General features: G+C 40.4%; 2 protein-coding genes and 1 long non-coding RNA gene across 3 annotated transcripts; all 3 read left to right on the forward strand.

Moving 5' to 3' along the window:
• Nucleotides 1-1,127: 1,127 nt before the first annotated feature.
• LOC145443759 (uncharacterized) lies at nucleotides 1,128-3,631 on the forward strand. Its single transcript, XM_080321715.1, has 3 exons — nucleotides 1,128-1,420; nucleotides 2,241-2,476; nucleotides 3,366-3,631. Exons 1-3 carry the CDS (start codon nucleotides 1,279-1,281, stop codon nucleotides 3,555-3,557), a joined length of 570 nt encoding a protein of 189 aa, XP_080177841.1. The 5' UTR covers nucleotides 1,128-1,278; the 3' UTR covers nucleotides 3,558-3,631.
• A 1,714-nt stretch (nucleotides 3,632-5,345) lies between these two features.
• Nucleotides 5,346-6,645, forward strand: LOC145443544 (uncharacterized). The gene is made up of 2 exons (XR_013916464.1): nucleotides 5,346-5,906; nucleotides 6,393-6,645. It is a non-coding gene; the product is annotated as an uncharacterized LOC145443544 (long non-coding RNA).
• Nucleotides 6,646-12,119: 5,474 nt separating this feature from the next.
• LOC145443551 (uncharacterized) lies at nucleotides 12,120-14,525 on the forward strand. The gene is made up of 3 exons (XM_080321498.1): nucleotides 12,120-12,337; nucleotides 12,445-12,844; nucleotides 13,016-14,525. Exons 1-3 carry the CDS (start codon nucleotides 12,310-12,312, stop codon nucleotides 13,578-13,580), a joined length of 993 nt encoding a protein of 330 aa, XP_080177624.1. The 5' UTR covers nucleotides 12,120-12,309; the 3' UTR covers nucleotides 13,581-14,525.
• The last annotated feature ends 2,598 nt before the right edge of the window (nucleotides 14,526-17,123 follow it).

Raw genomic sequence — 17,123 nt, forward strand, 5'->3', positions numbered from 1 at the left:
TGAATAAAATAGTATTTACGGTGACCAATTCTAATAATTATTTATTATAGTGGTGCCCACCGTAAATATTATTTTATGCAAGTCCAAATTTTTCGACGGCAATAACTCCGCTTCTAATGGTCGAAATTCAACCAAATTTGGTGAACATCGTTTCTATAGACAACCTAACACTTTGATGGGATGAACAGAAAATTTTCGAATTTTGGGGTATTTATTTTTATATAATAAATAGAAACTTTCTTCTCCTGTAGCAATGCGGCTACTGGTTCGCTGGCGCTCACATTGGGAACAACTGCAGTAGGTCAACAACATATTGAGCAATGGTTCAATAAAGGTACTTGGCGGAGAAAAGATGTATGAGAAAGAATTGTTCCATACCAGCATTCGATCAATAGCTTTCGAAGATACCCGCTTCCGCTTCCGCCTGCGATATCAGGAACATCAGTTTTGGGATAATATGTTAATAGGTCTGTGTATATTGATCTTGATAAATTTTTTGGCTCACTTGAGGTATAAGAAGAACATTTAATCACATTACAAATATTTGTGGAATACAATATACATGTGTATATCACTTTTTAGATCCCAGGACGTGACTGTCGTGTAGTCTATAATGAAGAGTAGCTTCCGGAATATCGCGTAATAAGATTAAATACGCGCATAAATGTGGTGTCATATTATCATTATCTTCCATCTTCCTTGATACACAAAAACAATATTTGTAGTGTGTTTGCTACAGGTTGTGATATTGAACACCAAACATTTACACTCCGACATCTGTTCCTTCCTATTCCAATTATGAGTAAAAATGTTTGCAAGTTGTTCGTTTCCTATGTGAAACTATCAAAATATAGATATAGCAAAGAAGAGTCTTAAGTCTGATAATGAGTTAAGAATCCCTTATTGGAGAAGTGCCACCACTTGTGCAGAAGTGCTGTTTCTGGTGATTGGCGGTACGATATAGAATATCACTCGAAATTGAATTTTCGTTTGTTGTATATTTTCAAATGCTATGAGTCGCTATGACACCATCAATCCGGAAAATGAGGGAGACTTTCGAGAACATTTCGAAATTGTAACTGGGTTTAGTGAAGTCAGTTAGGTCTATCTATATAAAAAATTTGTGGCCGCGGTCTCCATTGTGATCGACGATTATATCGAACATTTTCTTCTGAATAATACGGATGTATTTTATAATTCATATCTATTCCCGCTTTTCACAAGAGGAAACGAGGTTGCATATTTAAGTTGAGAAGATACCAACGAATAGCCACTACGATGAACCGATTGATGTGTTTTATTACTGGAGCTGTGATTCTCGTGAATTCGATTATCGCGTTACCGTGCGATAGTAATCAATTTCTGAACACCGACGAGATCACACAGAAACTTTCCCACTTGGAAATACTACAGATCACAGGTAAGCGCTGGCACGAACATAACAATTGAACAACCAGGCATGCGTTCTATGGTGTTAATTAGGGTTGCACCTAAAACCAATGATTGTTTGAAACATTTTGTTTAAAACATATTTTAAATGCTGTTTTAAACAAAGGCATTTCTAAAAAAATATTTTTTTCAAGTTGTCATGCCATAAGTTTATAAATAATTTCCATAAAACATGTTCTATGAGCCTACGGACGATTACCACCCCATATAGCCGACGTGTACGATATGGGATAGTTGGAACCCGCGAAATAGTCAGTTCAACCACTACGGTACGTTGATATGGATCATTGGTAGAGAATGCATGTTCTTATGATGATGACCACCGACCGTCAAAATGCTGCATGACGATGTGGTCCTGGTTAGAGATATTTTTGGTCAGTATATGACAGGGGTTGGAAGCCTATTTCGTCAAAGAAGCTATCTTTATACCTTCTATTTTTAATTGTCAATTTCAATCCACCATGACGTCACAATTGAATATCCGTGGCGTCATTGCTTTAAACATGAAAAAATAAAAAAAATATGTTTTATCCAGGCCTTGTTTTAAACATGTTTGTTTTAAACTGGTTTTTGTTTAAAACACAACCCTGATATTATTTATCATCTAAGTTCAGCAAAATCTGATCCATGTGAAATATTATTTTCAATTAGTAACGTAAAAACTATTCAGTAGGCCTACATTTATTCAGCAATCGCACACATTTTGTCGTAACGTCACACGTATAGATGGAGATATTGATCTAATAGTCGTCCTTGAGCAAAGTTTTACTAGCCCGTTGATTTTTGTCCAGATAAGTGTGCAATTCAGTGGAATGGTACCTGCTTCTTCGTCTTATTCTATCATCCTGGTGAGGTCAATCAGGAGGCCGCCAGATTAGCGTGCGAAAAACGAGGTGCCGAGGTTGGCAACATTTATGCGGAGGAGCAATACAATTATGTCATGGACTATATGAGACCATATATCGCAGCAAGAAATGACGGGAGTCCACAGATAGGATTTAGGACCGGTATGACTTATGATCCTAAGGTATAGTGATTACTGTTCCGTTATAAAACAAAACATATAGGGTTGCCATCCGTCCGGAATTTCCCGGACATGTCCTGAATTTCACTGTTCAAACTTCGTCTGGGAGGAAATGCTCAAATATGCTTGAATGTACGGAATTTTCGAAGCTTGAGCGGAGCTGAATAATTTTTCGTAAATCAACATGACCAATGTATTATTTTGGGAAAGATTTATGCACCTTGAAATTTTTCTTCGCGCTACACGCGATTTATTGTTACATCTATTGATATTAATATGGGTACCCTATCCTCGCAAAAACTACAATAAGTGAAGGTTCAGAATTATCGTAGTAAAGCTCACTGAGAAAATTTCAAAACTAACCGCGTTAATATGTTGCTATGTTTGTTGTTGCTGTGTAGTCACTATCAGCTAGGCCTATACCTCTTTTACCGAATACAATATCTAGCTTTGAGGAATGCTTATTCAATTGCGAGTCATAGCGGGGCTGGCTACATCCTACAGTTATTGATGATCGTAAGACACACGATCAAAGGTTTATTGATATTCGCCATCCCAACAGAACATAATTTCGACACTATCTCAGCAGACGATTTGCAGATAGCAAATTGGTGGAAAAACGGGAGATGACAAGCGGAATTGATCCCGATCTGCAGGAACCCGCTATGAACGCAATTGACACGAATGGGGTAAAATTCATGGTGTGAATAATACAACAGGACAATTAGAAAAGTTTTCAACGTTACACATTTGTGTTTTAAAAGAACAGCCCGCGAAAACAAGTTAAGATGTGAATCTGGCCACCAGATTAAAAGAGGTGGCCGACCCCTATTCTAGATTCTAAATTTCGAATCCATACAATGAATTCGTCACGTTTACTATCATTTTTCAGTCTCAAATCGTTTACCTCTCCGATGGAACCAAGGCGCCGTTCGTGCACTGGCAACAAGGATTTCCTCAGGCAGCCTCTGACGATACCACTCTGCTCCTTCAAGTGTATCCAGAAGGGTCTGAGTACACTGGAATGAAAAACAGGCAATCGTCGATCGGAGCTTTCGCGGCTCTATGCCAAATAGACATTTGAGTGGAAGATATCTTTCAAATGATGATATACATCGATTGCAATAAATATCCGATAAAACAATGCTATTATAAAGACATTCCGGGCGTGATCTACGTGCTCGGGAGGTCGCCACAGTTTAAGGCAGTGGTTCTCAACCTTTTTGACATCGCGGCACACTTTGAAAATGAAAAATAGTTCGCTGCACACTAGCACAGTGGTTCTGAACTCTTTTGGCTTACGGCACAGGCAAACTACCGAAATGCGTATAACAGCAACCATAGTCTTACAGAGGTGGTCACTGACGAAGTACTTCTACCTTTTCGGAGCACTCAAGTAGGGTTTTCTCTGCTCGAGTTTTTTTTTTATCTCTGCGGATATCTCACAAATACGGCTGCGAATGGTATCATTAGACATGGGAATCGTTTTCAATTCTTCCCAAGCATTTCTTTATAATTTTATTGCAGGACGGAAGAGGAACTTTCTATGCTTCCATGTCAGGTTTTGAATTATCAGCTATTACCGCTGTTACCACATACCTGGCCTGCTGAGATCTCGTTTAAACTTCAGGCTGAGCTTACTGTTATAAGATTGGCTTGATAATAGAGTCTGACCCCACCGCATTGTCGATGTAATTGACCATCGCATCGGAGAGTCCAATCACTGATCGCCACTAACAAATACAGAGGCGTAGAGGTGTATTATACATGGATGCCAAACGCATTTCCACTCAGATTGTGTCACCTGTGATGCTAGTATGTATATCTCCAGCACCGTAACTGCCGCACCCCAAACCCCCCAATTGGGGGGGGCCCGAGCTCGAAGGGGGCCCCAAATTATTTCGTGAATTAGCATAAATTATAGAGTATTTTTTGAAAATTTATGCAATATTTTCCAAAATTTTTCGCGCTGTGCGCGATTTAAAGTTGCCAAATATCTTGATTATTTGGTACTCTTCCCCCAAGAAAAAACACGCAAGATTGATAGAAATCGCCATATCGGCGTTGGCCATTAATACGCCACTACGCACCAAGATATATAACGATTTAGGACTTATTACATGCGACTCCAAGAAGTGTGCCAGAACGATCGGCAGCACGAAAAGCTTGGCCGAAACAGACTGCCCTTACGCAGACCGAAAACTTCGTTATATATACAAAATAATAGGTTTAATTGTCCATAGGCGCCTAAATGACTGGCGCCATATGTTGCTTCCTGTCTTGGCAATCTGAACCTCAGAAGACAAATACCATCCAGCAGGAAAAAAAAATATATGCCTGTGAAGAAATACCAATTTGAAATCGTGTGCGTCTTTTAGTTTAGTACGTTTGAGCGATTCTACACTGTAAAAAATCTGGTAGATTTACTGGGAAATCTCTGTAAATTTTACAACGAATTACCAGTCGCAGCCAATAACTGTGCGTAGCTTGTAATTTGACATTTTGATATGTAATATTACCTTAGTTGAGCTGTGAAGTCAAGTTACCAGAATTTCTTCGCAAAATTACTGACAGTTACTCGTAACTGCAGTTTACCAGGCTATTGGGAAGATTGATTAGCTTCATAATCGCTGCAGCCAATATATACGTGGATATGAATGTTACTGATATATCATTCTCGTGGTGATTTGACTTGATTCAACTTCGTTTGCGAAACTGGGGTCTGTCGTACGGAAATTGTTGGCCCTAGTACCAATTTCAGTATACTACATAGTAGGGTACAAGAAACAACTGACAATCGTAGCTAATGTGGTTACACCATAGCCATTAATTATATTATAAGGCTATGGCTATACGGCCGCGTTCTCGCTGGTTACATTCGCTGTTACGGATAGGGCTGATAAGTTAGAAAATCAGTTTAGGATGTATTATATTGTTCGGGAAACTAGAAATATCAGCACCGCATGCTCAGTTGACCATTTGCTAATGGCGGACAAGGCGACCTGTACTAGGTTACAATAGGTTACCGTTACGCGTTACTGGTTTTCTGAGATTCGTGGTAAACAGCCAACGCACAACTGTGACATCACAAGCAGCGTCTCGTTAAGTAAGTACAGTAAGTAGTGAACAACACTTGGGATAAATATCAATTTATACGAAATTAGATGGAAAAGAAAGGAACTATATGTAGTGATAAATGTTTCTGTATGAAAGAGAAATAACCTAAGTCAAACATTATAACGTGGCCAGCAAATATTATTGGTGGCATGTCAGCGGATGAATACCACTTATTTCGAAATCGTTCGAGTGTCGTATCGTTGTCTGGCCATTATTGAGATTGGAGCAAAGGGTGGAGCGAAGCTTGTGCTTGAAGAAAGTGGACACGATCGTGGAAGATTCCTAGGAACGCTGAATGGGATACGCATCGTAAAAGGTACAGTATTACATAGTATTTGTTACCGTGAATATCTGCGACTGTGCAATGTGCACACCACTTTGATTTCATGATTGAAATATTTCATTCTCCGCATTCTCTGTTCTATTTTGGGATACTAGTCGACTTATATAGTGACCTGTGACACCACATACTCCGCCGCGAAGGAGTTGAATCTGTTGACTTGTTTATGTCATTTTCGGGCCATAGCATGGAGATGTTTTCATCCACTGTTGGATTTGTTTGGCACGCATGTCATCTCAAATGAGGAACCTTTTGCTTCAATACGTTAGATGAAGTAAGTCATGAATCTCTGCTATATCATGTACAAGGCGGAGCCTTCATTACACAATGTACCAGTACCGGTACTTCAAAACATGTTACCGTGTATTTTTGTTAGCCTATTTGTCTTAATAGTCTTTATAATGTCATGTCTAGGTTAGGAAATTTGCTGTATATAGCGACTTACTCATGAATTCTTTTTAGTGGAACTGCAAGATACTAGTTACACAGAAGGATTGAGGACGAGGAAAAGAAACAATTGGAAGTTTGGCCGGTGGTGGAATTAATTCACCTTTTCTTGCGACCACTCGTGTTACTGCATGTCTCCTAAAGATGAATTAGACCTCCAGCAGCAATACTTTTCCATCGATTACCACTTCATCGTGATATCATGAATGAATATACAGTTTGTTCCAATGTCGTTTTGGGAGTGTGAAGAAAATTTTGCGATATTTTAGCATCGGGTTGCTTTGCGATAGGTATGGATGTACGTGAATTTACAAGCTGGTATGTAATCCTGATTTAGGTAGGTAGGTAGGTAGGTAGGTAGGCGGTCTCGGTCTCAAATGTACAGGAGAACATGTAGATTGGATATACCGGAGGGGACTGTAACATTACAGTCTGGCGTGTAAAGTGAGATTACCGGACGAGTGTAAGTTGAATTTGCATTGACTAACGGTAATGTTAGATTACCACGAAATGTCTGGCTACCGTGCTTCCAAACATTTCGCGGTAAATCGAGGTTTTTATTTTTTACAGTGTATATTTTTGATATAGCAGACAGGAGGTCACGAAATAAAATCATGTAACGAAGTCATACCAACGGGTCCGTCCGAAGATGTTTAATTATTATTAACGGGCCCTACAGTTTCAGGTAAATCTGATAACGTGAGCAGAGAGGACAAGATATTGATAGCAATATATTAGCAATTCCCGATCTTATTGACCGATTGTATCATGAATTATCGAAAATTTTCGCGCTTCGAGCTGGCTCACTAAGCAGTGCAGCTAATTTCGTGGCAAAAGCGAACACTGTGATGAGGGGGTCGGTTTATCACCCTATGAGACCCCCAAACCCAAGTTTTTGTGGGGGTCGAGGCTGACGAAGTGCTGTTTCGTTCCTGCCAATGGGTATACGCCCGAAGTTGTCTAATTATTATTAGGCGGTCCTACGTTTTAAAACATACCTCGCTCAGCTCTACCGGTAAATCTGATTACGTGAGCAGGGAGAGGATCAAAATTGATAGCAATATATATGTAATTCCCGATCATATTGCCTGATTCAATCATGATTTACTGAAATTTTTCGCGCTTCGCGCGTCTAGGCGGGAAAAGCTGATTCACCAAACGGTCCCCCAATGCAGATGTGAAATAGCGTCAAAAAGCGGACTGCCAAAGAGGGGTCTGGGGGGCGAAGCCCCCCAGAAGTTAGGTTTATCACCCTATGGGGGGCCCACGGCCAACGTTTTGGGGGGGCCTGACGAAGTGCTGTTACGGCCCTGTATATCTCAATAGTGTTACTGGCATCCACCCGCAGTTCAATTGTAGTTCCAACAAACCGGAATAATAAACCTCAGCGGCGTGGAAATTTGTAACTGACATAATTATATTACATTTACCCCTTAATACTCGAATTTGTCACATGCAACATAACGTTGCGCCCTGAGCCTACATTTTACCTACAGTGCTGGCACGCTACCTAACAATAGCAATGTGAATGGCTATGTTCGTAAATTCTAATTTGTAAACGTAAACATCACTTCCAAATGAGTTCATTTCTCGATGGTGAGGATGCCTTCCTATGTGTTGGAGGTTTATGTAGGCTCCTACTCGTCCTCCGATCTGCAAAAGTAGTGTGTTATGAAAAATGCTCCGTGCTACAAGTTGGCATCTCAGGAATCAAAATAAGTAATATCGGTATGGTGTAAACTGTAAAGTGATCATCGATGACAAAGACATGTCACCAATACGACTACAAATAGAAACAGAAAAGGTCACCAACCTGCGTGATGTCCTTATTCTGCCTCCGGTTCTGTGGAGGGTGACAAAAGTAAAAGGTGAACGCTTCGGCCACAACTCAATATCACGGTACAATTGCCTAATTTTAGTTATCACCGTCCTAAATGCTACTATGCGTGGCCAAACTAGCGTATATCACACTCATTGGCGGTGGAAGCCCCAGTTTGACTCATGGTAGTGTAGTAGCAAGTTACGAAGCGTCGCAGATTTATTAGATTCTCCTCCCCTACACGTTGCTGTGCTCAGAGCGTATTTACAATATAAAGCCCAGAGAAAGACCCAATTCATGACCTAATGGGGATGTCAGACTGAGGTACTAGATCAGGGGCGGGCAACATACGGCCCGCGGGCCGGATCCGGCCCGCCGAGAATTTTTACTCTGAAAGTGAAATGTAATGACATGTATTGACAAATTTTATGCGTCACAGAATGAATCCAAGTTTGTGAACCTGAGAAAGATGGACATTAAACTACTTGCTCGGTTCGGGTCTACTTACATTTTCTACCATGAGTCAGTGTTGGGATGACTCGAGTCACCTTTTTCGTATGACTTGACTTGAGTCACCTTGGAAAAATGACTTGACTTGACTCGACGCTTCAGAAATGTAGATAGACTCGTGACTCGAATCAAAATTCAAGAGTCAATTTTAAGCCATCAAGTAATTGATGTTGACTAAATCGCTGTATCTTGTATAAGTTCGCCAAACCTTCATTGTTATATCACAAATAAATTGATCGCAAACGCAGTGATCGGAGGTCGGAGCTGATACAACAACTTGTTGTCGTAAACTTGCTCACCTCCACCAGCCCTCTTGTATATAATTTAAATGAAACGAATATCGCTCATACGTTTATAATTGTATATCGTTGATAAGTAGGTGGGTAGGGTATTGAACTATATAATTTTTAAACTTTCTGAGGTTTCGTATGTTATCCTGTATTTTGGCTGATATTTAAAGACTGGGGCTACACCGCTATACTTGCGTAGTTGAGCAGTTTTGCGCATGCGTGAGCGATACAGCGCCTTTTGCGAGTAAAATCAACTCTTCATTCCATTACTCCCCGCCACTTAATCCGCGTATGCGGTGTCTTACACAAAGACTATAAGTGGGCATGCTATAAGTCGGCAGTTAAGAAATAAATATGAAGAATATTGGCCTGCTGTAAATAACCGTAGTAGTCGACAAACACCATGAATATCTCAAAACAAACAAACAAACTGTTTGTTTATTCGTCGATTCCGAATAAATGGGTACTTCATCTGTGTTTAAAACAGTAAGCAAAATGTAATGACTTTGAATCATGTCTGGTACTTTGAAATTTCAACCTGACCTGACTAGTGACTTGACTCGTGACTTGACTCGTGACTTGACTCGACTTGACTTGACTTGACTTGACTTGACTAGAGTCGCCTTCAAAAATCGAGTGACTTGACTTGACCCGAGTCACCTTTGAGAATCAAGTGACTTGACTTGACTTGACTCGAGTCAAAATGTACAATGACTCGAGATGACTTGTGACTCGAAGGTAGTGACTTGATCCCAACACTGCCACGAACATTAACGAGGAACGCCGCGTTCCAATATAACTGCTAATCGCGTGCAGTCTTTAGTAAGGGTTTCCGCATACGACATGTACCCAGAGTTTAAAAAACTAGTTGACAATATTGAACGATCACAGATCTCTGATTGACTTCAATAGTTGCTGTAAATAAATAGAATAAATACTGTTTTTAGACATCTGTGCTTTAAACTTGAAGTTTACATTAAATACAACGGATTCCTTGTATAGGTGGATAAATACGCGATTGAGGTATAATGTATAAGGTATACATGCTGTAATCCGGCCCGCCAAGTGCTTCATTTTCCCATATCTGGCCCGCCGACCGTAGAAGTTGCCCGCCCCTGTACTAGATTGAGCTACTTTAACTACGGTCGCCTAGACATCCTTATATCTGTTCACTGCATCCGATTGTGCATCGCGTGTTTTGATCTGAAAATTCAATAGGAAAACCAACATTGACACACTCAAAATTTGGATTTTTGTTATACTTCGACATAGTTTGCTCGCGGCACACCTGAGCAGTCCAATTGGCACACTAGTGTGCCGCGGCACACCGGTTGAGAACCACTGGTTTAAGGGTATAGTAGGGGAAGCTGGGGCACAATGGTAAATCGTGAATATTTTAAAACCTGAAATAAAGAATATAGGCCTCGCTTTGATGATTTAGTAGTGTCATATTAGATGTAATCCTAATATGCTTTATGATTTCGCCAGGGTCGCTGTCTCTTGCTAAATTGCGTAAACTTACATCGCTTATTGCTATTCCATCGTTGTGTAGGTATGTAGGCTATATCGCCTCCGCTGTGCTTGAAATTGGTATACAGCTTAGTCAGAGCAGTTATAAGTTGCCCTGCATTATATTTTAGGCGCAGCGAGTTGCGATTTTTTTATCTGAAGAATAAGTGGGTGGAGAACTTATTGGGACATTTGGCTGGGGCACAATCATGGTCCAATGATATCCAAAGGCGGAATTTACAAAATATATGAATATCGGCAGGAGCGTGCGTAAAAGCAAGATCGTCACCAACACTCCCTTAAAAATACCCCCTGTCACACAATAAATGCAGGACGGTGCGGTGACGTTAATATTCACGGCACGCGACAAGCCACGGCAGCGATTTTCATGCAAGTTTCATTACGATTCCAAACTTTATGATGTGAAAACCATGACTATGGTCTTGGACACCTGCTGGTACATCCTTTTTTCCAACGGCTCTCAGTTTCTTGCTAACTGATGCTGTGTATAATATTTAGTACTGTGTATATATCCCATTCCCCAATCGCTGTCCCATTGAGCCCCGCCTATGGGTCAAAACGGAAAAAATGGTTGTCTTTTGGTCATTTCTTCGTGTTTACAAATCATTTTTATTCGGAGATATGTATTTTATGTTTGTTCATCATATTGCAAAAATAGGGTAACCATATTTTGAGATTCGAAAAAGAGGACACTTTTAAAAAATTGTGAAAACTGGAAAAAAGGTCATCACTTTGTTTCGACGCAGGTTTTAGCCGACTATTTAGTTTAGCCTTTTTAGCCTGTTAGACTGTTTAGCCGACCATTCCATCGAGCAACGGACGAGCGAGCACTATTGCGAATTGTTTCGATGCGGCACTCCGATGAGTGACGATTTAGCAGGCGTCGAATCCTGTTTGCTCAGCTGAATCTGCTCTTGGACTCGCTAACCTTGCGTATCAGTCTTGCATTTCAACAGAATCAAGCAACCCAAATCAAAGATTAAACAATGTGAACTTCGGAATTGCTTTGAAAATACTAAGATGTTTATAGAAGTATAAGTGATTCGCAATTTAGTGCTCGCTCGTCCGTTGCTCGATGGAATGGAGGACGAGACAACGGTAGCGAGTAGTGCGGAGCATGGACCGGAGCCGGATTGGATATCCGGCCGGATTTTTACAATTTTGGCCGGACCGGATTGGAGCCGGATCACTACTTTTTCTCTTACGGCCGGAGCCGGATCGGAGCTGGATCACTACTTTTTTGATCCGGCCAGAATTTTTATGGATAAGCATGACTTTTATATGGATAAGCATGACTTTTATACCTATATAACTACCAACCAACCACACGTAAGTAACCTCCAAGCCAGTGTGAACATAAACGAGGCATATTTATCAATAGGCCTTTTGCAGGACTTCGATCACGTGACTAGATACGCATAGCAACAACAAATTGGGTAGCAAGCTACTTTTTCGTGCACCTGACTCAATGCTAAATATCGTGTAGTATATTGTTGATTTCTAGTTGTAATCGTTTCAGAAATTAGTCGTGTAAGTGCGCAGGGGTTTAGATGTGTTAGATGTCAATAATCAACAAAGGATTTAGTTAGAGTGATTCCGCCAAAACACCGCAGAACTCCCTCGGTAACGTAGTCGTATTACAGAACATAACTATGATTGCATCATTCATATGTACCTACATTCATGCACATGAAGCAGAGTAATTGGTATACATTGTATCGTAAGAGTGTTATCAAGCTTAACGAATACTATTTGGCTGCTGTAACGCCTGATTTTGGATAGAATGACTGAAGCAGCTGGAACTAGCCTTGGTGAGTATAGTGACTACGTAAACATATTCTACTGGATCTGATGATTTGCTTAATGCCAAAATCTTGAAACAATGTGGCTGATCACATCGAAAATATTGTTTGGCCAGAACCTGCTACCAAGTCTAAACGAACCAGTGCACGACACTGTTGCGTTCCGCAATGTTGCAATGATGGTCGTTCCAGTGCCTCACTTACGTTTCATCGTTTTCCAAAGGATCCGCAACTTCGATCCAAGTGGATTTGGAAAATAAGACGAGATGTTGGCGCAAACTTAATGGTAAATATACATAACATTGTTTACCTTTATTATTCACAGTGTTTATTTTTAACGTCGATTTTTAAGATTACAGATGGGACTAGAGTTTGCTCGGCCCATTTTTCTAAAGAAGATTTTGCACCACCTGATCGAGCTGGCCGACGCTGGCTAAAAAGGCAATCTGTTCCATCTATCTTCAAATGGTCAACCCCAGTTAATCCGAGGAGAAAGATTGTTAGAGGCAGGCCGAGGTGGGTCTAATTAGGTTGTAGGTGAGCAAGGCGAGCAATAAGCACAATAAACATATTAGCATTATCTCAAGCAAGTAGAAGCTTCAAACGTCAAAGAGTATACTATTGCTAGATTAGAATTCAGCTCTAAACATTATTAGTGACATTGACCGATTTTTTTCGTGTCTACAGCTCTTCCAATGGGATACGAACAGAGCAGTCTAATGCAGCGATAGAACAGTCGTCTCAACTGCAGAGAGATTTTGAGGCTGTAAAGGAAGAGAACACTGCTTTACTGCAGCAACTTAAACTTGCTCAGCGGGATGTTGAGAAAAGGGAATCTGAGATTAGTGATCTTAAAGACGCAGCCACTATAACCAGTGAAAAAATACAAGAGCTCGAAACTAGTCTTAGAATTAGTCGTTTTAGTTTGGAACGTTTCTCGAAAGACAATCATTTGATCAAATTTTATACAGGCTTCCCTACATATGAGCACTTTACACTATTTTTCGAGCTTGTAAAACCTACAGCGGACACTATGACATATGTGTATGCTTCTGGAGTAGGCAAATCTAGACCAGTCGTGCGCAAGCTGCAGTTGATAGATGAGCTATTTTTATTTTGTGTTCGGATAAGGCTTGGACTTTTTGAACTTGACCTGTCCCAGCGGTTTAACATCCACACGTCTACTGTTAGTAGAAAAATCGTAACTTGGGCCAACTTTCTATATTACTTGTTAGGCAATCAGCCAATTTGACCAACAAGAGATCGCATTAATGAACTTATGCCACATAGTTTCCAAGAGCTCTATCCATCAACTAGAGTCATTATTGATTGCACTGAGCTATACGTTCAGGTCCCTTCATCAATGTTACTGCAATCACAGATGTATTCATCCTATAAGTCGAACACAACCCTGAAGGGTTTGATTGGGATTGCTCCCCACGGAGCTATAACATTCGTATCGAGCCTTTATACTGGTTCCATATCAGACAGGGAAATTACACGATGCAGTGGAATTTTAGAGCTTCTTGAGCCTCATGACAGTGTCATGGCAGATAAGGGGTTTGACATTCAATCTATGCTTAACAAAAGGAATGTTTCACTGAATTTACCTCCTTATCTCTGCCATCAGAACCAGTTTTCACCAGATGACATCTTGAAAACAAAGGCCATTGCTAAAATTAGAATTCACGTTGAGCGAGCAATAAGAAGGATCAAGGAATTTCACATTTTTGATTCAGATATACCATTAAACACCCTTGGTTCAGTTAATCAACTTTATACAGTGGCTTGTTTGCTTACCAATTTTCAAGGCCCATTAATTAAAGAGATAGATGATGCTGTCACTGCCGACAATATTCATCAGGATGACTAGCTTTGTTCACAATTACTTTCATTTGCGTTGAGCTTAATATTGTACTTATATTCGTTGAATTTTTGAATAAACATGGAAAGAAATGGAATTTATTAAGTTTTGTTCTGTATTCATTGGGTAGGCCTATTATGCAGCTCACAAGAAATAGTCGAAGAAAAATTTGTCAACATTATCCTTGGCAATTTGAAAAAATGCAGGATCAAACATAATCCTCTCAATGAAAAAAGTTTCGTCACTCACATAGCTAAAAAATTCGCACCAGTCAAGACCACTCAATGCTAATTGGCACTGAACTTGATAATAATAGTCATGGGTCCTTTTGAGTCTGATCGGATTGGAATCTACATCTTTTAAAATGTAAGCTACATTCCTGAAGTCGGTAGCGCCTTCTTTAACAACTTTGATCTCCAAGAGACCAAATGGACTCAGTCCTTGTAGCTCAACGGTGCCATCAAAAACCTTGCGGTCAGGTGTGCAGCCCAACCAGGGACATTTTGGATTGATAATTAAGCCGGATGGGTAAAGATTCACTTTGTCTTTTTTTGCTTTAGAAGCATATATAAATGCAGCCCGTGATTCTAAATTCAGCCCCCTCTGCATTGGTCCTGTAATAACTCTGCGTGATGGATTAAGGTACGTGATAAGAGTCTCAAAGTTACTTTGACGCTTTGCAACTAGTCCAAATTTACTGGCAGTAATTCTCGACTTGCGAAGCTGAGTCCAATAACTGCTATGACTTTGTGCTCTTGTCTTTGTCTCCACATCTATGGCCACTTCTCTAGATAGACTCATTGCATATAAGTCGGCGAGCTTATCCTGCTGAAGACATAATGATATTGCATTGTTGAAGCGGATACCGGCATCGGGAAGGGGCAAATTTGGGAAGACAGTGCATGAGTAGTCATTAATCAGATATTCGGCTGACATTTTTTGTTGGTACGAAATCACGCTGCCCTTCACCGCATGACCAAATTTAGTAGGCTTCATTTCCATTGAATCATTTAATCCAGGTGCTAGTGTTGCAGCAAGAGGCTTGGGACTTAAATCGCCATATTGATTTTGACTGAAAATTGGATAATAGGTGGCTGGCGAATACAGAGTTGATTTAATATACCGATCGTAGTTGGCTCCAGGTTGAATTTTCTTAACTAGTACGTCCCCAATTTCTTGATTGCCTATCTTCCGCTCCCTTGGAATACTCCATCGCTCCTTCATTCCAGTACATGTGGCGGAGTCTGGTACGCTATGCAGCCCAAGTTGTTTGCAATGTGCCAGGTAATAGAGCAATCCAACTACGTGATTGCAGTAGCCTCCTAGGCCTGCAGCGCACGAGCAGTTGCCAGAAATAGATTTTGTCGGGCCAGTTCGTTGCACCATCACTTGCAGCTGATGAGGATGCTCGTTTTTCTTCATCGAGTGGTGACACTTAGCAGTGACAATGGCGGAGTCAACATCATGTGATACTGCAATATTGATGATAATCAAAAACCAGGAAGTATTGCAATGACCACTGAGCTTGGGCTAAGCACTGAGCTTGTTAGGTGCATGAAATTATTATTTTTGAAAAATATAACTGAATAAGAAACTGGTACTTACCTCTACCGGTTGAAGCTGATGCAACCGCCATAGCTCACGATCGATGTCAATCGAAATATTGCAAAAATTAACAACTACTACTACAACAACAACAACTACTATCTACAACTATCTTACTGCTGCAAAAATATCACTCAGTCTCCTTCAATGCCGAATTTTGTGTCATCAAATCAATGTTGGGTACGTACCAAACAACGATTAAAATATCAATTATTTTAACGGAATTATTCTAAATCCTTTGCGTAGCATTGACATTCGACACATCTGAATCCCTGCGCACTTCCAAGACTAATTTCCGAAACGTTTACAACTAGAAATCAACAATATACTACACGATATTTAGCATTGAGTCAGGTGCACGAAAAAGTAGCTTGCTACCCAATTTGTTGTTGCTATGCGTATCTAGTCACGTGATCGAAGTCCTGCAAAAGGCCTATTCACGGAGCCTCCGTACCGAGTAGGGCCGGATTTCTGGCCGGACTTTTTCATTTTTGGCCGGACCGGATTGGAGCCGGATCAGTACTTTTTCGGATACGGCCGGAGCCGGACCAGAGAATTGAACAACCGGATCGGAGCCGGACCAGAGAATTTGTCGATCCGCCCCGCACTAGTAGCGAGGGCAATTTATACTAGCGAACAAAGACAATTTAAAACAGCAATCAAACAATCAAATCACTAAAATCGTACAAATACAATTAGTAGAAACATGGAATACCAAAGCACAAGGGACGAACTGATTCCTCTCTCTAAAAACGTTATCAAATAAAAGATAGTAAAAACATGCGCAATCGCAAACCATGAGCTCTGACGTTCGCTGCGTCGGAGTCGAGTTTTTCATCGCATTTTAGAGGACAAAAAGAAGACAAATTCCCAAATAAGAGGACATTTAGGCGTCCTCCGAGGACGTTTTCAATTTATTGAAAATAAAGCACAAATCCTCGTCAACGTATGCTAACCCAATGCTAAAGTTCATTAGTGTATTTCGGGATTCGACACATATTTATTGCTAAAAATGTATTTTTTGCCCATTGTGCCTCACCCTTTCCTGCATAGATTGGTCAGTGCTTGCATAATGATTAGCACCTATTCATTCGATTTAACCACGGGTGATCAGTAGGCTGAGCCTAATGATGAGAAGTACTTAAATAGGTTTTACACTAGTGATTAAGGATGGTTATGAGATTTGGCTACTTCTACTTCACAGTTTTAAGGCAAATCTAGGCCTGTACATTTTACTGACTCGGGAATCGCTTATATACCGGAGTGGTAGGCTAATTAATGGCCCTCTCTGCGGCCATTCTTCAATTTGTTTTGATTTTAGACTAT

Source organism: Botryllus schlosseri, chromosome 1 (assembly GCF_051294905.1).
Source record: "Botryllus schlosseri isolate E-star chromosome 1, Bs_hap1, whole genome shotgun sequence".
Lineage (NCBI taxonomy): Eukaryota > Metazoa > Chordata > Ascidiacea > Stolidobranchia > Styelidae > Botryllus > Botryllus schlosseri.